The 21622-nt window shown below is 38.6% G+C and overlaps 1 protein-coding gene across 10 annotated transcripts in view; it reads right to left on the minus strand.

Annotated features, from left to right (window-relative positions):
- The window catches only part of CRACD (capping protein inhibiting regulator of actin dynamics), a 125986-nt gene that overhangs the window by 40459 nt on the left and 63905 nt on the right, over positions 1 to 21622 (minus strand). For 5 of the 10 annotated variants that reach the window (XM_039378566.1, XM_039378567.1, XM_039378569.1 and 2 more), the window contains exon 3: positions 11157 to 14231. The exons of 1 other annotated variant lie outside the window; for it this stretch is intronic. In XM_039378566.1, coding sequence (XP_039234500.1) covers positions 11157 to 11337 — 181 coding nt within the window. In that variant the 5' untranslated portion in view covers positions 11338 to 14231. Of the gene's footprint in view, positions 1 to 11156; positions 15789 to 21622 lie in introns of those variants that run through there. 4 more of the 10 variants (XM_039378571.1, XM_039378572.1, XM_039378570.1 and 1 more) reach the window with 4 other exon arrangements.

The following is a 21622-nucleotide window of genomic DNA, read 5'->3' on the forward strand; positions in this document are numbered from 1 at the left end:
AACAAATAAAACCAGGATTCATAGTGTCAATTTAAAGTTGAAGTTACTGTGGCCAGGATTTTTCAAGCCCCAGTTTTGAAATGGGATTTGCAGAGATTTCACAGACTTTATTGCTCATTATATGAGATGCAGCATCTGCCTATAACACTTCTCCTAGAATGAGATATTGCACAGGACCTCTCTCCAGAAGAATGTGTTCCTTGTTATTGAATTTAATGGCTACAAAATATGGTGTAATAAGCTAGATTAATGAGAATATAAATTATTAAACTGAATAGAAATTTCTATAAAGAATTTAGAGAATGAAAATCCATGTGCATGCATCATTAAGAACTGTGTGGCAGAGAGAGGGCACATGGATTACTGGTCTGCAGGCTCAATACAGCAGCCAAGGCAAAAAAGGGAACTAAAAGATATTAAGAGGGTAAGTTGACTGACATCTCTAATTACATCTCTACAACAGAAAAAGGCTGTTATGAAACACAATGCCAGAAAAAAACCCCACCTTGATTTCAAGCTAATGATATTTCTTATTGATGTTCTTTTTAAAATAACCCAGGATGTATCCACTACAGTAAGCAGTGCCCTGTAGAGCTCTGGGTTGGCCATGCACCTGCACAAACTTGTTTGCTTTTCAGGTCCCCATCAAAAAGCCACCCTTCCCTCCCCCTTGCCCAGTCTGTTCTCACAGGCCATAGAGCTTCTCTGTGCAAATCAGGATTGACACTTGCCTCCAGCTTTCCCACCCACTCCACGACTCAGCACATCCATCTCTGTGAGTCCCCAGAGATGCTCGTTACTGATATAAATTTGCAGCACTCCCTGGAGAGGTGTTTCTACTCCTCCAGGAAAGGAAAACAAATTGTTTGGGATCATGGAGTAGCCTCTGCTCCACTTAACCATGTTCTCATGTTTTAAAATAGGTGTGAGCTCCCGTACCTGTTGTAGCTCATCAGATTTCACAGGGAAAATTGGTTTCTGGACATTTTCTACCTTCATGACCTGCCCTCAGTCCATTGCCCTCTCTTCCACATGTAGCTAAAAAGAAAGCTGGGGTTGACAGATGCAGTCTAGATATACAAAGCAGAACAAACTAAAAGAGCCCAAAGAAACATTTAAGAGAACACACACAGAATAAAGATTGACATAAAAGAAGACTGACATTCAGATTCAATAATGTAACTTCCCAGCAATGAGTTCAACTCTGTGAGACATTTAGTGACAGCACATAAAACTCATAAAGCGGATAGTATGCAATAGTCCCATGCTGACAGAGATGAGATGAGATAATATGACCTGACATCAAATCAATACCTGAGAAACATTAAATAAAAACAATATTGAGAGGGATCAAAAGCATTAAGTTGGTGTAGCCACAGTAGTCTAATGAAACACGTAGGCAAAGAAAAGGAAAAATAGCATGCCAATGCTTGCCTGTTTTTCCAAGAGTATCAAGTGATCTTACAGAGATACTATTTCTTGCAAACCTTGTCCCACAGAGAGGATGAGGTATTCTTGGATTACCTGATATAAACTAGTAATACTACCTAAAGTATCCATAACACAGCAAAAACAAATCTTATTTTCCAGAAACATCTATTTTCCCTTGCCACCTGCAGACACAAAAACATTTCCATAAACAAAAGCTGATTTTTTGATTTTTCTTCCTCCCAAAGACTGTATCTTCCACAGAAACCATATGTAGCTGAGATAGTCAGCTGTTTGGAGACACATATGAATTATCATAATAAAGTCCATTAATGTTCAAACCCCATCTAGTATACTTTATCATCCGGAGCAGGGAAACAGATATTTCAACACTTCTCTTGATACAACAAGGAAATAACAGGGAAAGTGAAAAGTTACGTCATTCACTTAAAGGCAAAAGGATTTAACCTCTACTACATGAGATTTGCCTCAGTGGTCCTTACAAGCAAGAAACAAATACAAATGGAGAGGAGGAGTAAAGAACAGCTTAAAAATGTTCAGATGACATTTTAGATGACAACAGAAGAACCAGAGCTGAGTAAATACTGGTCCTCTCTCCTATGAGACTAATTCTTTAGTCTCATTTACTCCGGCAAGAGTCTCACCTCCCTTCACTGCTGAGCTCCTGTTTTCCTCTTTTCCCCATCTATAAATTAAAGTCTTCCCAGCCAGACTTTGTATTTCCGTATCTCTCTTTTATCATTTATCACAATGAGTGGTCCTTGAAGTCAGAAAGCCTCATTTACCCAACGGTTTGTTTTAACATTGACAACCTGCTGCCTTAATCCATCCCGCCGCCACCCTTGGGCAGCACCTTTGGGATGGAAAAGACACCACCCTCCAAAAAACACAACCAGACTTAGAGCATGTAGGTCACTTTGGGAATGTGTGAGGTAGACCGGGGATAGTACGGACTCCCAACAGGGAAGACAGTATGAGACAGTGTAAACTTTTTCAAGAGAAAGCCCCACTTACAGGTTACACAATGAGTAGCCAGGGGGTTTAAAGCAACTCGGGAGACGCATCCTGAGCACAGTGACAACAGGTAGCAGAGTTCATACATAAAAGGACATTTGCAAAAGTGTTAAGTTAATGGGATAGATGTTACTGAGGTGCTGGGCTGCATTGCAGAACACATGCAATAAGACAGAACCAGCTTATTATAGCTCCTGGCTCAGTGATGCATGTGAGACTTTTAGAAAGGAATGGACCACAAAAGGTTCTGATTCACCAACAAAACACTCATTCATTATGTAACAGAAGGGAGAAAATTACTAGGGTAAGAATTATTAACTCAAGGTATTAATGACAGGAGACCCTTTTGGTATGCTGGGTTTTATCTGAGGTTTCCAGAGCTGCATTAAACACCTGAGGTCAATGCAGTAAAGGGATGTTGGCTTATTATTTCCTTCTCAGAGAAAAAAAAAACCTGTAAAACATGGGTTTCCCTTAGGAAGTTAATTTCTTACATGGAACAATTCCTGTTTGAAAGCATTTAAAACCTATCCTGGCCACACTGCATATGAAAAGATAAACTCTCAAAGGCCAAGCGACTTCCCTGAGGCCCTGCCGCAGAGCAGTCCAAAGTCCAAGGATTAAAACCTGCACTGGACAAACAGCTCCCCACTGCCCCTCCCCAGCTGCTGGCAGTCATTTATACCTCCTCAAGGCTTGTACAAGCTGCTGACAGATCAGGATTCTACACTCAAATCACTATTTCTAAGATCATTCTTGCAGGGGATTGTTTCATGAAGTTTTTCCTGCCCCTGCAGCCCTAGAATAAGTCCTGTATTGCACTGGTCAACACTTTTGGATCCATACAATTTCCAGTTTTCCATCAGTGAGAGAAGGAGCATTTCATCCTCACAGAAACTACTGGCTTACCATAGAAAATAGAAAATGTTAATTTTCATGAAGGTAGCGTGAAACTCATAGACCAAACCTCCTCAGAGATAAGGCAGAAGTGCCAACAGCATGCTGCTGAATTCTATTGATAAGACAAACCTGAGAAGTATCCTGACCTCCAAAGACAGTCAGAGTGCCAGGCCAGAAGGACTGGATGGCTGGAGGACTGGGATAACAGAAATGAGAGGCAATGCTGCAGTATTATGTACAAACTCATTTGTTTAGGGCATATTGCTCAAACATTCTTCTAATAACTTGGCCCAGATCAGCTAGAAATGTGCAAGAAGACAGACGTCTGGCCACACCAGCTGATCACAGGATAATTATTAACCAGCAGTGTGGTGCTGCTACAAAAATTAAATGTCATCCTATGAAAGGGGCTCCTGGGACTGACAGGGGTTACTATCCAAGCAATGGGGTGGAGACCCAACTTACTAATAAATCATTAGGAGCTAATAAATCAAGGCTGTAAGCAAGCAGGTACATCCAATATATTTTAGATTGGGATTTGGAATTTTTCCTTCTTTTATGGTGGAAACAACAAACTAATACATTGCTGAGTCATTTTGACACAGAACAATTCTCTCTTGAATGTCACATAAAAGCAATATTATTGGATAAAAATTTCATGTGGTGGTGCAAAATCAGATGTATTATTTCTGCTTTTGCTGCCTAAGACAAACTGAAACCAGTAAGGACATAGATACTGTGACATACAGCAGCTGCAAGCACTAAAACTAATAATATAAGGAACACTTTCAAGGCAGTATCCTGCTCAGAACAATATCAGCCAATAATCGAAGAAAACCAGCAGATAAAAATGGCTTTTTTGGTTGTTGTGACTGGTGAGTATCAAAGAATGACTTCAAACTCAGTGAAATCTTATAAAATTTTACAGTTTAGACCTATTTATAAGTATCTAAGAGATAAAAAATTTGGAATATTTTTCGTCTGATCTTTGAGAACTAACAATATTCACTTCATAGAATATTCAAATAGATGTATTTTACCATCACATTTATTTGGCAAACACTGAATATACAAACATATAACACTAATGAGTAGAAGCAGTGCTATTTTAAATGCCAGTCAAGTAAGATTTCTACTACAAATATAAAGGGCTCTTTATAAGTTCTGTAATATCAAAATAGAAAAAACCCCAAGCTACTACAGTGATGCTAAGTGAAATCTCCCCCTATCTGTTCTATTTTATGATGCTAGAATAAAATTAATTACTCATGAAGAAGCAAAATTAAAAAGAAGAGAAGCAGCCATAAAGAGATGACACTCGAGCATTTATAAACTTAAACATTTCAAAAATATTTAAAATAATTCAAATATAAAATGACCTTTTCACAAAAGAACAACTCTTTCTATCCCTGAACTAGGAAAACCAGACATTTCCTTTTAAAACATCTTTCCTTTAGGCAGTGGGAACAAAAAGAAAAAAATCTATTCCCTATTTTCATGCTGTTTCGCTTCCAGGCAAGGATTTGCCAGGCCAGGATGTGACTGATCACACTCATCTCACTGAGCAGAGATTACAAAGCATTATCACCAGTAAATCAGGGAAATATATCAAATTTAGCTACACAAGCTGAGCATGATTAAACTTTGCTGAGAAAGAAGATGCTGCTTTTTCTACAACATACCTGCCCACATTGGAGTTTATTTACCATGTACTATGTCCCAGAATGAAACAGAATGGAGGGGACTCAGATGGCCAGGCAAAGCACAAGATCTTTTGTGCTAGTGCGGATGGTTAAATGTAACTACCATTAAGGGAAATTAATGATTGTAGACTGCAGGATATGACATCAAGATGGACCCTAGAGTGAAAAATATTCAAGTATGCAGTTTGTAAACCTTGGAAGGACACTGGGAGCATAGGCTGTGTCTGTTGTACTCTGAGGAACTACAGCAGCCCTGACACCCAGGGGACCAGCCAAGTGTTATATCTCACGATGCAATATCATCCCAGAAAATGTCACTTGTACAGGGTGCTTTCTGGCAGATCACGTACCCTCCAGCTGTTCCAGTACAACAGCAAGAGCAAGGAACAGAAATTCCTCTCCTGGTACTAACTAGTGCCAGGGTCTGTTTGTCAAGCAAGGATGGAAGCGGGAGTCAATTTCAGCAGCTGTGAACACTTGTTTTCCTAGGTGCTGAGGCACATTTTGGATCCCTGCAAAGCAGCTTGGTACAGGAATTGGTGCCCTGCCTGTCCAGTTAAGGGAAGCTCACAATGAGAGTCAGGAGAAGCCCATGCTGACCAAACCGTATTTATCTCCCTTCCTTAACTGCTTCTTGACACCTTGCATAAACACACCTGATACCATTCCCACACTTGTAAAATCAAGATTCAAGAGCACCTGCTGTGAAAGAAATTGCAGAGAGAAGATTTGGGAATGGGCTGGGAGCAGAGGAGAGAAGTAAAACATTCACCAAGTTTTAACCGTTTTTATTTGTTTTAAATGTATTCCTATCTAGACTACAAGCATTCAGCTGAAGTAGTATTTTTCCATCTCTGTAAAGATGAGAGATGGGTTACAGCAGCACACGCAATCTTTAAAGAACAGTAACAGTACAAATATAATAAACAAGCTGAAATAAAAGTTTACAAAAATAATCAGTTTCCATTATGTGACCAGTGGCCTCAAGAGATGCCCACGTCTCTCTCATTGACACATTTTGATGCTAAAATACTGCAAAGCACCTGAAAGCAAATTCAGGTTGCACTTCTTGAAACTTTCCTCACATGAAAGTTTCTGAAAGATTTGTCAAATATGAGTTTGGTAACCAACGTAGCTGTTGCTTTGCCCTGTGGGCACAGAGAAGGCAAAAACTAACACAGCTAAAAGTCCTAAGTGAAGAGAATAATCATCCCAGTGCTCCTTGTTGGCCCTCTATCAGATCCTGAGATCCTCATTCCAGGTTTTCTTCTACATTGTCAGAAAAATCCTGATGCTCTAAATGACTGTGCTAATCTTGACACTTCTTTAAACAGTTGAGCTAAAGTCCAAAAGCCATATGTGCACTAACACCCACCCAGGACAGTCAGAGGAAAGAACCACTTAATTTAGGTATATGAAATGACAGCACTGTCAGTTATACGAGGGTAACTTTGCACAGTGTAAACTTAAGCCTAGGCTTCTCCCACCTCTTTATATCCCATCTTCTTCACTTTTTAAGACTGAGTCTTACATATTACAAGGAAGAAAGAAAGATGCCAGTTGTGCAGCAGAAATACACAGCATTGTGGTGATGCAGAGCAGCATTTTCTCCAGGAGGGTATGTCTCAATTACAAGAGAAACCACATTCCCTCCTTTTAATTTTCCTGCTTTTCTGCCGTGGATTATTTGGAACCAAACCATAAAATTAATAACCACACAATATCAGAACAAAACAGGAGAGTCTCCAAATATTCTATTTTTTTAGTTTGGCTTCATTTATCATATATGTCTCCACCTGATGGTAGAGAGATGACATATATCACAGGGTATAGATTGTTCATAATGTGTTTGCAGAAAACATTACTCTGAACAAATGTAATTTGATCTGATTTAGTCACAGTTAATGTTGAGTTTGAACTCAACATATATGAACAAATATTGAGTTTAAGTGTTTCAGACTGTAAACTGAAAATTATCTGATGACAACTAATCTGCAGTACCACCTGAGAATTCACTGGTTTGCTGATGTTAAATGAAGATGAGTAGATCACTGACGAATCTGGAAGAAAATCCCACCTGGACAGAACACATACAGCTACCTGGCATTATAAATATCCATATTCATTAATGGGAGGGCAGTTGCTACTTGGAAGGTGCCAGTTTGGAAACCACAGTCAAGCATGTGCTTATAAAGTGTTCAAATACATGTACTTGGTTTTGGTAAACTGATTCCTATGAGGGCATCACCCATCACCCATATTGTATCCTAAAGCTTCAGTAATGGTAACACAATCCTGATAGCATTGTGTAATAGGATAACCACGTAATCAAAAAAGGGAAAATAAGAGAGCAGTGAGATTTCACTACTTTGTAACAAATATTTGAACGGCTTTTGAAAATACAATAATATTTTTACTAAGTTCTTCCAAAAGCAGAGGGAAGTGTTTTTCCCATTTTTTTCAGCACAAAGTGGAAGGAGACACTGGATAGGAGGTGAAACAGATTATCTATCTGTAACTGTTCGTCCTCGAGGTGCCTTGGTGGCGTGTACATCCGTGGAACTGACACCTAGCTGCAAGCCTCCCCTTTATGGCAGCCCACTGCTGCATGGTCACCATGTGCACTGCACACCACTTCAGAGGAGGCCAAAAGCCTCTTAAATAAAGCATGTGAAATTAACCAGGGCCAAGGAAGAGGGAAGAAAGGATGGCTCTTAAAATGCGTGCAAGACCTTACAACTCAGGAAGGATCAGAAGATGTAGCAATCTGTATTACTTCCTTGTAATATCAAATGTTTGTTTACTTTAAACATCTGCCAGAAAACTGTCCACAGAAAAGACCTCAGAGTTCCCTAGAAACAAACTCTCTGAAAGACAGCATCACCCTTTTGCAGCCATGGTGGAAACACAGCATGGCAGAATCCCAAGCAGCAGCTCCGAAGTCCTCTATGTACGCAGAGCCATCACCAGCATTACTTGGCCTCTAGCAGAATAAGCCCAAACTGAAGAGGGAGAGGGGTTTATTTTTCTTTGGGGGTTTTTTTTCTGAAAATAGTTTTTGTTCCAAGATACACAGTGGGGAAAAGCAAGGCGGCTGGAAGTCCCCTGAGGTTCTGACAGGCAAGGGCAAAGTGGCCGAGGCAGCCTTACACAGCTTTGCTCTCCTCTGCTGGAATGGGCTCCATGCCATAACCAGTAAGTTTTGAGGACCTGACCTCATTGTAAACAACTGTGCCTCTCTGTCCTGCCCTCCTGGACCATGCCATCAGACTGGTAAGGTTTGTTTGTACCTGTTCTTCAGGATACCCCAAGCACCCTCTCCAGAGTCAGCCTCTTATTATCCTCCAGCACTCCAGTTGTCAGCTGGGGCAAGTGTAGCCACAGAGCAGCTGGTCATCCCTGCTTTAGGCTATATTGTGAAATGGGACAGGCACTCTGTTCTATAGATTAAAGAGGACACCTCATTTAGGGAAACAACATTCCAGAATAAGAATTAAATTTCTTCTGTCATGGGAGAAAAGGAACATGAAGAGATTGTATCTTTGGAGTAAGGAGACAAGATTTTAATCTCACTATATGATAAGAAACTAGTAGACAAGAGGACAGAAGTCAACTGTGTTGAGATATCTAATTAGTTCATGAAGCATTTTACTAGAGTATAATTTTGTATGTGTAACAAAGCAAAAGGTACTAATTAATTGCAACTCATTAAGTGGAAGTTGTTTAATAATTAGGAAAAATGAATGCAGGCATGCCAAGGTTGGTATAGACAAGAATTCCATATAGCTGAGTGTTGCATTTCCAACAGCAGCCAGTCTGCTCAAGAAGCAGAGGAGTAATTTGAAATTCAACCTTTACCCATGGGGTCAACTTTTTTTTCCCAACTTTTCTGAAAGAAATCTTAAAGGACAAAGATAATGAATGCCTTCGCAACAAATGACTGGATTAGACAATTAGTGTCTGTCTCCACCCATGAGCAATTAAAACTTCATGTTCTATGTATAGAAAGCATTGCCATCCCATGTAGAGTGCTCATAAATCATCCATATTCATGTTCTCGTCTTTTAGAGTTCTGCTAATACTTATGCAGAATCAAGGTAAGTCAGTCATACTCATCTCTTTGTAAATTGTATGCTTCTTAGGGAATCAGAAACAAACATCCGAAGTAAGATTTTAATAGCATAATATTTTCAAAATTTGCTCTTTACCCTGGGAAATTGTGCCAAGGCAGAGAGAGTTCAGAAACCACTGCACATACTAGGATAGAAAAAGACTGAATGCAAAGGGACCACAAGCAAAGTGGTTGTAGGCAAAGATTTCCTAGAACAGCAGCTTTCAGCAAAGTCTCACATGACAATGTGAACGTGCTCATCCCCTACAACTGTCTGCTGGGGATTTTTAAGTCTTTACCATAGTACCATACAGTGATTGACCATAAACCCCAGTATAAGGCGAGACGGCGATACACCATTTTATTTGGTGGTAATTGTAGAACAATTGGTTTTCTACAAAAGCAGGCACCAAATTCTGGGAAAGTCTGGGCCTGGAATTTGCAGCTCAGTTATGGCTTAACTAATAATAGCTAACACAAGTGTAAAAGTCACATGAGAAACAGAGTTTCCTTCCCACAGTGCCACTGGTGAAGCATACAAAAGGAAAACCAAAAAAGTCTGAAAACTTCACACAAGTAAATTTTTTTCTTTGTACTGAATGGATACGCTGTACTCCCACTGCTTCACAACGGAATTTAAGAGCTTCTTTATATGTCGAGCCTACTCCGTTTTTCTCAACAAAATACAAATGAAATGGCCATGTCAATTATTAACTGATGACAACAGAGAGCTAGTCAGGTATTTCAAACACTTGTGTCTCTTCTTCCCACATGAATTCCTCAATAGTAAATGCAAACTAAGTCTTCTTACTACTTTCATCATTTAAATCCATAATTAGAGACTATTAAATAACTTGTTGAGAAGTAAAGGCTTTTTTACATTCCTTCCTCTCTCCTTTCTTTCCCTGGGAGAGCATTTGACCTGACTGTCAGTGACAGGGTGACAGGGGGACTTCATGTTCTGAAGGGCATTTGGTGAATCTAGTCAGAGCCTTTTCCCCTCTTAACAGCTTTTCAGTACCACAAGCTCATGTGGAAAATCATGCAATCCAGTGGAAACAGAGACACTAGGTATATAACGGGGAAATCTGAAAACAGACTAAAACTTTAGTCATGTTATGATGTTAACCATCATCTTATGTTGAAAATAAGCCTTGTTTATTATAAACGCTTTGGCCAGGCTCTCCTCCCCCATCTCCCTCCCATCCCCAAACTTCACCAACAAAGAGGTGAACAGGACACCACCACATGAATCCAGCACCATTGCTTGACAGCATGCTTGCTATTTACACATAAGTACAAACTAAACACTGCTTCAGTCCATTCACATCATTTAACTCAAATAAATTCTAAATTTGTTGAAGAATCTCTGCAAACCCAATGTAATCAATAAAAGTGAAATCATATAACTTAGTATCAGTGCAACTGAAAGATAATTGAGAATTATCATAGGAAAACCTGTCAAGATTAGAATTACCACAGTAAACTTTAAAATGAAAAATTTTTTGACAATTTTGAAAAATAATCCATATGATCCTAAGTAAGCATGTACTTTTCTATTTACTACAAAATTTAAATCCATAAATTCTAAACTTTCATCAGCTAAAAGGGCCATTTCAAATGGTATGGTAAAAGCACAGCATCTGACATAACACAAATTGGGGGAATCAAGTTTCCCACAGTGGAACAGGTAGCTCCTAGTAATGCCACAGGAAATTACCTGCAAAAACATAAACCAGAATAATCTCTTTGGTTTGGATTTGGCTGAGCTTCACACATACGCTGTTTATTCTGACTGCCATAAAAATGGACAAAAGCAGCACACACATTAGCAGCAGCTCCTGCTTAAAAACAAGAAGCACAGCACATTTTCCCCTCAGCCAGCTCCCCACTGAAAGTATTCCAGACTAAGCCACAAAAACTTAACAGTGAACTTTCAAATGACAGGACATCGTGTGCTCCATCAGTCAAGTACTTACAAGGTTTCTTAAACAAATTGATCATGCCTACAATTTCAGACGAAGTCAGAGAAACTCCAGACTTGATCTTCTCTGAGGAAGAAACAAAAGCCATGAAATCACCAAAGAGAAGGGTTTGTTTGGCTTTTTTTTTTTTTTTGTTGCTGTCTTTAAGAGAACTCTGAAGGACATATTGTAACATGATAGGAAGCTTGTAGGAACAGCCTAAGAAATAAGGCTGGGCGTGTACTTCAGCACCCTGTTCTTAGCACTCTCCCCGGGGAAAATGCTAAGGGAGATGTTAACTAGCAAGAGTCAAAGTGATTTCAGATTGATAGCTAAGACCTCCCAGGTGATCCTACATTTGATATATTAGTTTATATAATTGCTTTTTGCTCAGTCTTCCCCAGCTACAAAGCCAAAAATAGCTTACTTGTCCCACAAGGGAAATAAGGTATACTGGGGATACTGGGCAACCCTTTATAGGTGTTATGAATAACAGCAGTGGTTTTAAAAAAGTAAGAAAATTCCTGACATTATAGTATTATCCATGTTTTTACTTTTACAAGAATAATTTAATGTCAATAGCTACCATGAAATCAGGAGGCTGCATTTTCCAAGAAAATTTGTGCCAGACATTAGTATTTTCTGAAGCATCCTATAGTAACATGAAATGGAGACAAGCATTAAGCAGACTTTATTCACCATAAAAGAAGCAACAATGATGCAAATTCCTCTTAGAAAGCAATAAAATTTTGAATATAAACCCCCAAAAAGGCTTCATTATGCAGTTCTCAGTCAACACCAGTTGAGCCAAAGCCTACTACAGTACTTCTCTGTGCTCTGGATAAAACTTCCCATGGATCCAGTAGCTCCACTCGCAGAGGTGCCGGTCTTCTACAAACACGCATTTGCAATAGGATTTAAGGGAAAATATACCCATATATATCTGTATATATCTGTAGTTTGGCATACAAATGGAGGTCTAATTTTCAATTCTCTTGGGAACAATCATGCAGTAAAATCCACAACAGGAAATGAATGTTTTAATGATGTCTTTTCAATTCTTGCATGGTGTTTGTTCAAAATCATGTATTAAAAGTTTTACCCAAAGACCAACAACAAGTGTTTATGCTTACGCTTTCACATCCTGATGGTGTTAAGACCAAAAAGTGCTTCTCAGGAAATTCAAGATCTAGAGAAAGACTATACTTTCTCAATGTGAAACAAAACTTTATGGTTTTTATCCAGTTTCAACAGAGGTCCTTGGCATTTGCATATCAATTGCAGAGACTTTTTAAGTCAGAAGATAAAGCCTTTAACAAAGGAAAATTTTGATTAATCTGTTGTACATAGTGCATTTACTAATATCTGATTTCTCAAATCTCCCTCTGTCAAGTCAATTAAAAACATGTATTTGGAAAAACATTGAACAATCTTAGGCTGCTTAGTGACCCCTTCTTTCTAAGCACTGGAAATATAGACATACAGAATAATTTGCATAAAACACAGACAAATGGGATTGAACTGTAAATGAGAGAAGATAAAATAAAAAGCTTGAGAGTTATATCCCCCTGTTGCTTTCTCCACTGAGGCATCTCATGCCAATTTTTTTGGGGGATAGATATATCAAGATTTATGTGTAATAATGACTTTAGCAACTTCTTTCTTTAGAGACATTTGATTTCACTAATGAAACATTCTCAGGAACCAAGAGAATCACTTCTGCCCAACTTCATTTTAATTAAAAAGAGCTAAAAAAAAAAAGAACAGGAAGATGAAACTAGTTTGACAAAATGCATAGCTTTTTGACCCATCTATAAGGACTGCTTATGCCACTCCAGCAGCTGACAGACCAAGATTCTCTGCAGTCAATAAATCACCTCACGCAGCCCCCTCAAGCCTTCCTCCCACAGCACTGCACTAGATCTAGCATCCCTCCAAATAACCAGCAAGCCAGGATTAATTCAGACCATGAGAGCTTACAGAAGGGCTCAGGATCATCCAAAAGACTGCACAGGTACCTGAGCAGAAACTCTGTGGATCATAGCTGTGGTCACTTCCCTGAGCACATTCTGCAGCTGTTCAGGTCCTTTGCAGTCTTTTCACTTCAAACCCCATGACTGTCTAAGATCCACCTTGAAAACCAACAGATGGACATTACAATATTGAAAAGCATAGGTGTCAAGAGGTACCTCTTACAGGGATAACATAATCTACCATCAGAGTTGGAGATGCCTGAATGACCATGAAACAGGCTCCCAGGTGGGGACAATTAGTACCATTTAGTCATCACACAAGGTTATCAAAGGACTTTTCATAGCAACAGCTGAGAAGCAGCATCACTCAGACAACAGACATGAAGATAAGTGGTGGACAATCTGGCAATGAAGAGGCAGAAACCACTCTCCCTATAACTTCCTAATATCAGCTTTATCTCAATCACATCTGAACTGCCTGCCACCATTGCCATAGCCTTTCTCTGTTTAAGCAGGGTTGAAAATTGAAACACATGCTTTTGTTACATGGCAAAATATTAAATGAAAGAGGATTAAAAGGTGAAGTGACAAAATTAAACTCAATGCAAAGTCTAAAGACAAAAATAAAATGTTTTCCTTCAACTGGCTTACCTGCAAATAGGTCTTGATAGATGAAAAGTGTAATGCAGTAGGCATTTAAAAGGTCCTAGTTATTTCCCAAACAACTCCAGTTCATGTAAAGCCCCTAAAACACACATGGTGTGTTTTGCTTTTACATTATCTTATGCAGATATTAATTACATAATTCACATACCTGAACTGGCAGAAATGCCATCCACTGATGCCAAACTAAAATTTTTGCCCCTCTGGCCAAAATTTCATTTGGAACTATTTTCAATGCAACAGGAAATGGAGGCAGTGGAACTGCTAAAAACTTGTTATATGTAATTGTAGATAGGCAGGTTATTTATGCAAGTATAGGTTTGGCATAGGCACTAGACCTTTAACTTAGGAAACACACTTAGTCAGAAAACTTACCTGCTCAGTAAAAACCCCGCAGATCACCAACTCACTCAAGTGCTCCAGAGCTAAATGCGATCAGTAGAGAATATTGAAGCTAGTACAAGAAACCAAGAGAGAGCAGCAGAAAATGAACCAGGCAAACAACACTGGAGCCAGGAAGTTTCTGATGAGTGGTTAAGGATACAAAAGATGGGATCTGTTATTTAGACAAGCATGCCCCACAGGAACAACTCAGGAGGTGATAGAGAGCTCTCAAGCAAGGGAGTTGCAATCTTGTCTCTCATGTGTCCCTTAAATGCTGGAGGTCTAAATGGAAAAACTTTCAAGTTAGCATATAAAAATTGTCAATATATGGCATTTGCAACGGGATATGCAGTCATCCACCTTTAATCTGTCTCTTCAAAGAAATTCTACTCAGTACAACCACCAAGGCTGCCTGGAGACCACCAAGTGAACTTTGAGAAATACTTTTTTCTTTTCTTTGTGAGTGGACAGGTGCCTCATTTCCAGATAAGAGTCCCAACAGCAAAGTCCTCAGTGACAGCAAAAGCAGAAAGTGCTGAAGGGAGCAGCGTCTCCCTGGAGATATGCACCTCTGCCCCGGAACAAGCACTGATTGCAGAGTGCCAGTGCTCCCCAGGACATGCTCTTCTGAAGGCAGACAGGGAACGCCAATTTGCCGGAGTGTTCAACACAACACCTCTCTGAAGTTCTGACTGTGCAAGCAATGGCAAAATGATAATTTTTTAAAATGTCTTTAACAGAAGTCTTGATTGGAATGAAACATGTCTTGCATTAATCAACATCCTTGCATCAAAGTAAAATCTGGCAAGTATCGCTTCTTACTCTATTAAGCCACAAAACCTGTTTAATCTTGCTCTATTATTGTCTTATCTATGAGCAGCTAATTTCTGCCAGGTTGGCTCATCTAACCAACTTATGTTGCTATGATTCTGAAATTTAAAAAAAAAAATCTGTTACACAACCAGAGCAGAAATAAAAACACTTGAGCAGCTGAAAGAGCAGAGCTGAATAAGAAGTGCTACAAAAAAGGAACAGATTTAGGAATAATGAGGTCACCTCACACCTCAACACACATGAAGTTATTCTGTTCACTCAAATAACTTCATGTTCGGTAATAGTCACAGCACAAAATACCACACCATTTTAAAGAGACAGAAGCATTTTCAATACTTTGGCTAATTAGAAAAAAAATTAACACAGAACAATACCATCATGTGTTCCCCTTCCAGCTTTCTCCTGGCTTTACAGATGAAGACAGAATTAAGCAGGGTGGAAAATGTTCCCTCCCTCCTCACCTCCTCTAAGTGAGAGACCCCTAATCTGGGCATGTGGTTGCAGCTCCAGAGCATCAAGCAATAGTGGCATTTCTGGTGCATTAGAAGCATCTTGTGCCTGCTCAAGCAAGCACTCAGATGCTGCTGTGGTGGCAGCATGAAAGATCTCCTTCTCACCAGGTATTTTGGCTTTTCAGCCTATCTTATTCCAGGTACCTGCAGTTTGTTCTTTACTTAGCAAGGAAAAGACATAGTATTACCTTCCCTCCAAACTGTCAAGTCAAACAAACCAAAATTCAGAGCCATGAGGTCTGGCAATGCCAGTGTTAAGGTTCCCTGGGAGTGGGGACAGTGGGAGGCAGGAAGGCAAATAGATAGCTGTTCGAGTGACCGAAGATGAATGAACAACTGACAAGTAGACAAGAAAGGAAAATGATTAAACCAGTCTGACTCTTCATCGTATTGGTGATATCAGCACAGCCAAGAGCTGGGGGGTTTGTGTTGTTTTTTGGGTTTTTTTTTTTGTTTTGTTTTTTAAAAAGCAAACCTAGAGAGCGTGATTTTTTCAAATAGAGAGGAGTGCAGCAGTCAATATCTAATAAAAGAAAGTTCTAGATGTCAAAATTGTTCAAAAAGCATGACTGCCTACTGAGCTAAAGCATGATACTGCTATCCCTAAAAGGGAGTTGGTATCTAAGCAAATACAGGTTGGAATCACTGACTCATCCACCCTGGGCCTTTAAGGCAAACTGATGAAAAATGAAGGGCTGACAGAAGGAAAAGAGGGGGGAGGAAAATAAGGAGGCAGAGGGAATTTGAACAAGATTAGCTACGTGTGAATCCTAAATAAAGATTAAAATCAATGCCTAATGGATTTGGGGATTTCTGAAGTCAAGATAAAGAAATTGGGAGAAAACTGCCAGTTCATAAGCTTCTATGATGACTTTTATTGGGACAACTTTCAGCAGTATTTTAACCTTTAAGAGTTACAATTGCATACTTCTTCCACACTTCTTAAAAACATAAGGAGAATCTGGCATTTAGTGCAGGCATCTAAAAATCACCATTCCCATTCCATAATTAGCTCAGCCACCTATTTTATTACAAACAGAAAGTCTTTCTCCAATTTCTACTGTTTATACATCCTGCTGCTGCCAACAGAGTCAAGCGCTCATAAGAAAGGTGAATAGCCTGGGTCTGTTCTGTTGCACTTATATGATAAACATCATTGATGGAATGATCTTAAATGATCTTGTTCATCTAGCTTTTAGTTAGTTGATACAGATTAAAAAATCTTTAAAGCCAGAGAAAACACTATGAACTTCTGCTTCTGTAACTAGTGCTCAACATAAGTCAGACTTCTTTGCAGATTAAGAGGCATTTCAGTCTTCTCAGGAAATGTTTTATACTTTTTAGGATTAAGATTTCTGTAAGAAAGTTCATTATGTCTTCATTCATATATATTCTTACTCTCTCTCAATGGACTGAACTGTGGGCTTGTCCATTTACAACTTCATATAGACATCACAAAGGCTATATAAATTTCCTTTATGTATTTACTATGAATTACAAGTTATTAAGCTGTAGGTGATGAGGAGTGCCTTTCATTTGCATGTGACAATCTTTTAAAATTTACTTTCTGGTCTGTTAATTTTAAAGTTGCTGAGCCAGTTCCCTTGGAAAGGTGCTAGCTTCCATGATGGCAGGTCTATTTAATCACTTGCAGAAGTAAAATCATTGTTTACACTAATGATGTCTACAACTAAGACACCAACACCGCAACCGAAGGATTCAGTTTAATTTATCCTCAAGCAGCTTCCGGAACTGGAATCTAAAAGAATTTTGTTCTTTATGATCTTATTTTCCATAATTCCTTCCTATGTTTCTATCACTGGAGATTTCCTTACTGCAGCTTTCTTTTTATACCTTAACAGAGGAAATCCTGTAAGCTTGGGAATAGAAAAGAGTATATTTTGAATCCTTAAAGATAGTTTCAGTACTAAACTCTGATTTTTGCTGTGAGGCTGTAGAAGAATGAAAGGAGTAGAGTTGTTTAGGAGTCTCCAAGTGTTTTCTAGGACAAACTGTTGCCAGAGAAAGTTTAGATTCAGTATCAGGGAAAGTTCCTCAATAGAGTATATTAAACAACTGGACACATACAAGAAGTGCAAAAACTTAACAAGGTGCTCAGAAATATCATGAAATTAACAGTCTAACACTTAAAAGAGGAAAGACAAGACAAACTGAATACTTCTGTATTGCTTCTTAGAGACTTTCTAGGACTCTCTTATTCACCAAATACTAGAATTAACCTGAACATTTCTACTTCTTCAAATAATGGGGGGAAAAAAAAGAAAAAAAGAAAGGGAAGTAAGGAAGAAAACACCAAACCAATTCCTGATGTAAAATCCTGTAACCTAGAATCCCTACACAAATACTTGGATAGTGTTAGACCAAGCAATCAGATATGCTCCAGACCATGTAAGAAAGATACTGGGTGACCCATTGGCAGTAAGAAGGAACTGCAAGACCAGCCCAGTCAAATCTACATTTTTCAGACACAAGCAGATTCCTTGCAGTAATTTATGAGGAAATAATAAACTGAAAATGTGTTCTGTCTCTTTAATTTAGAATCGAAACCCCAGTTTATTTTTACAGTACCTGAATCGTCAGTAACCAGTACCTCGGAGTGAACATTTTGATTAGCATCACTTTCAGCTGCAGCCATGGTTTTTTGTGGGTAGGGTTTTTTTCGGGTTTGTTTGGGTTTGTTTTTTTTTCAAATGTTACTGAAACAAGAAGTATAGCACAACACATTTATATAACCACTGAGATTTTGAAATCAAACACGAGGTTAAACTTCCTTTATCTTTAGATCGTCATTAATGCCCTAAAATGTATTACATTTTAGGCTGATTTGGAACTACGCAGTGGCACTATTGTAAAGGCACAACAGTCATTACATTACATTAAAATGGAAATAACTAATAATATTGTATATTTATTTAATAAATGCTTTAAATAATATTTTCAGCACTTCTATTTAACACAATAAACAAATAGTGTCATACATACACACTAAATTAGACAGTTTACAGTGTTAAAGAATATTATAGTAGAAGCACTGTATTAGCTATCTGTATGCTGCAGAAGCACAAGGAAATCTTTTACAGGATATTTTTTTCTTCTGACTACATTATCTAGTTGTATGTTTTCCATATTCTAAGTTTCACCAAGGAATAAACACCTACATTAATGGGCTCAATAAAATAAAAAGGCTCAATAGGCACTTTTACTGCCTGTGTTACATAGGAGCATTATAATGGTGCATTATGTCTTCCAGATCTAAAAATATGACAGCCATTAAAAATTACAGCATTTGTCCGTCTGTAAAACATAGAGTTCAGATTAAAATAACAGCTTAAAAGTCCTTAAAGGGCTTTTCTAGACAATTTGCCTATGGGTCATATATTTTTCATACTCTTGCTTCATCTCCAGAACCATTCTTTATTTTTGGGAAGAAGTCTCACTTTTAGAGAATATGAAACCAAAGTGAAACACAAACCAGCACTATATGACATCGTTTTATCCTGAGTTTTATCAACAAAAATTAGTCACCTCAGTAGGATCCTGTGGTGGGAAATGTTATCCAACATCGGCAGGAGAGTTCAGCTCCCCTTTTTACTTACTGATAAAAATGATGGAGCTGAAGAAGGACCTCATCTTGAAGACACCTCTGCCTACTGCCAGTTCATGACATTACAGATCTCCAAGAAGCATTTTAAAAGCTGCCTAAGTTTCTGAGCTGCATTTCAGTTGAGAGACTCATTCACGTAGAGTGGAGGAAGGTCACCGTCTTTGAATACACACCAGCTAGTCAGTCCATCGGCATAACTGAATTTAACATGCCATTTCATATCATAATTAGCTCTGATATCTATTTGGATGTCTTTTCTTTTTAGAATTTCCTGAAGAGCTTTACTTCTCTCCATCCTAGTCAGTCACTGAAGCCCAGGGTTATAGTGAGCTTTCAGCTCAAGGAAGCACTAAATCATATTAAAATTAAGCATTTGATTGTCTTTTCCTGAAATAGGGCTTCTAAGGTTATTTAGCCACAGCTGGATGCCTAAGGCAGGACATCACAAACAAAAATATTGCTTTAGCAAAGTCAAATCAGGATTTGTGTCAATTTTTCCTGTTCCAATCCTACAAACCTGAATTCCTAAATACTCTTAAGATTCAAATTTGAACTTCAAAACTGTAATGTAGGAGCAGCCATAAAAAAAATAACCATAGGGAATACTTTAATTCGCCCAGTTCTGAAAGTACTAGAAGAAGCATAAGTCACCTTTTCTGCCCTCAAATAATTTTGCCTACAGCACACTTCATGGATATTTTCACGGAATTCATCATGGAAGAAATAAAAAGAATGTAGCCTATGGAATTACTAAATCTGGATCAATTGTATAAACTCTTGTCATCAGTAGGACCACAAAAATAAAAATCAAAACAGAAACTAATCTAAATTTTGTAAACATGGCTCCTAGCCTTGTGAAAATATTGACTTGACACAGAAAATTCTGAACACGTTGAAAAAAATTCAAGAACCAGTCAAGTTTCATGGTTTGGACCCCATTTTGAGACATAAGCAGCCCCAAAAATCTTTCTTGCAAAATTATCAAGACACGTTTTTCCATACTGGGCAGGTTTCTGGGGAAACAGAGCAGATACAAAAGGTAACTAGTTCTGTTATATATTGGGAGACTTAAGGAACATGAAAACTGTGACATGACCACTTGTTTTGTTCTGTTGTTGTTTTATTTATAGTTGTCATGCCATTATTTCAAAGAGAGATGATCAACTATAATCCTGTTCTTCAGCATGCCAGTATTACCTTTCAAAGGAAATTTCTGCAGAAGGAGTTTGTACCTTTTGCTTCACTCTTTCCAGGCTCTCTGAAGGATCCCAAAATTGTCAGGTATAGCTTCCACATTATAAGAGATCTATCTACTGCCCTCCCACTTCCCTGTCAATAATAGTTAAAAAAAGCCAAACCTCTCAACTTCCAAAAGCTTACAGGTTGCCAACGTGGTAAATCTTAGGCACGGATCTCACGACTCTTAGTAAGAGAAGGACTAAGTGCCTAGACTCTAAGCTGGTAACCTCCAATTCCCTACATGATGGCCACACAGAGAAATACACACAACCAGGAGATTCCCCAAATGATATATAAAACAAATGTTTGGTATTTACAGTTTAGTTTTCAGATCATCAAAATCTTTAGCATTTTTACAGTAATTATTGCCCCATGACAATCAGCAGATGGATGTAACCACCCCAGTTTTCAACTCCTGCTGCAACGTTCTGCAGTGTGATATTCTGAACTAATTCATTAATTGCATATCAGAAAATACTTTCCATTGCACTGAAAACATGATTTCAGAATGCTGCGACTCTCAGGTCATCTTTTTGTTTGTTCTACTTCAATCATGGAGGAGACAAAGACGTTGGTTCTTTCTAAGTACGATAGTGGGGAGGGCCACACAGTGGACGGACATAGCTGTAGTAAGCATAGATGAGTTTTTTAGTAGAGTTTTCCACATCGTGCAAGGATGGAGCTATGCAGCTGAGCTCTACTACCGACCCCAGGTCCCAGCCCAGCATAGCCAGAGGCACCAAGTGAACACACCACAGACGGAATAAGCAGTTTTCTCTGGTGTGTGGGGTCACTCCCTCACTGGACTAGAATGAGGACACGACACTGTTCTGTGCAAAAGCAAGCTAAGGCTGAGTTGCCTAAGAGCATGAAATCAGAGCCCGTTTACAGTGAAAGACTTCCTGGCTGTTTTTGTGATATTAAATTTGAGAAGACTTCCAATTCACCCACATTACTATGTAGAGGGTTAAAAAATCAAGGGCCTTTTCACATTGCCGGTTATTCTAATTGTCACTAAAATTCATTGCAAGAGTAATCTAAAAATCTAGAAAATTAATCATGAACAAATGCTACAATATAATGTTGACTAAACCAAGGTCTCTGTCCATCTTCTTCATTAAAATAGGAAATAGATTATTCTCATAGCTAGTTACTGAACAGTGACTTATTTCAGAAAATCCTTACTGTTCGTACTTCCTCTGTGGTGACTTGAAAGAACACAATCAAATGTATCCATAGTCATCAGTTATT

Source organism: Pipra filicauda, unplaced genomic scaffold, assembly GCF_003945595.2.
Source record: "Pipra filicauda isolate LSUMZ 115617 unplaced genomic scaffold, ASM394559v2 scaffold140_size2443280_pilon, whole genome shotgun sequence".
In the NCBI taxonomy this organism is placed as follows: Eukaryota; Metazoa; Chordata; class Aves; order Passeriformes; family Pipridae; genus Pipra; species Pipra filicauda.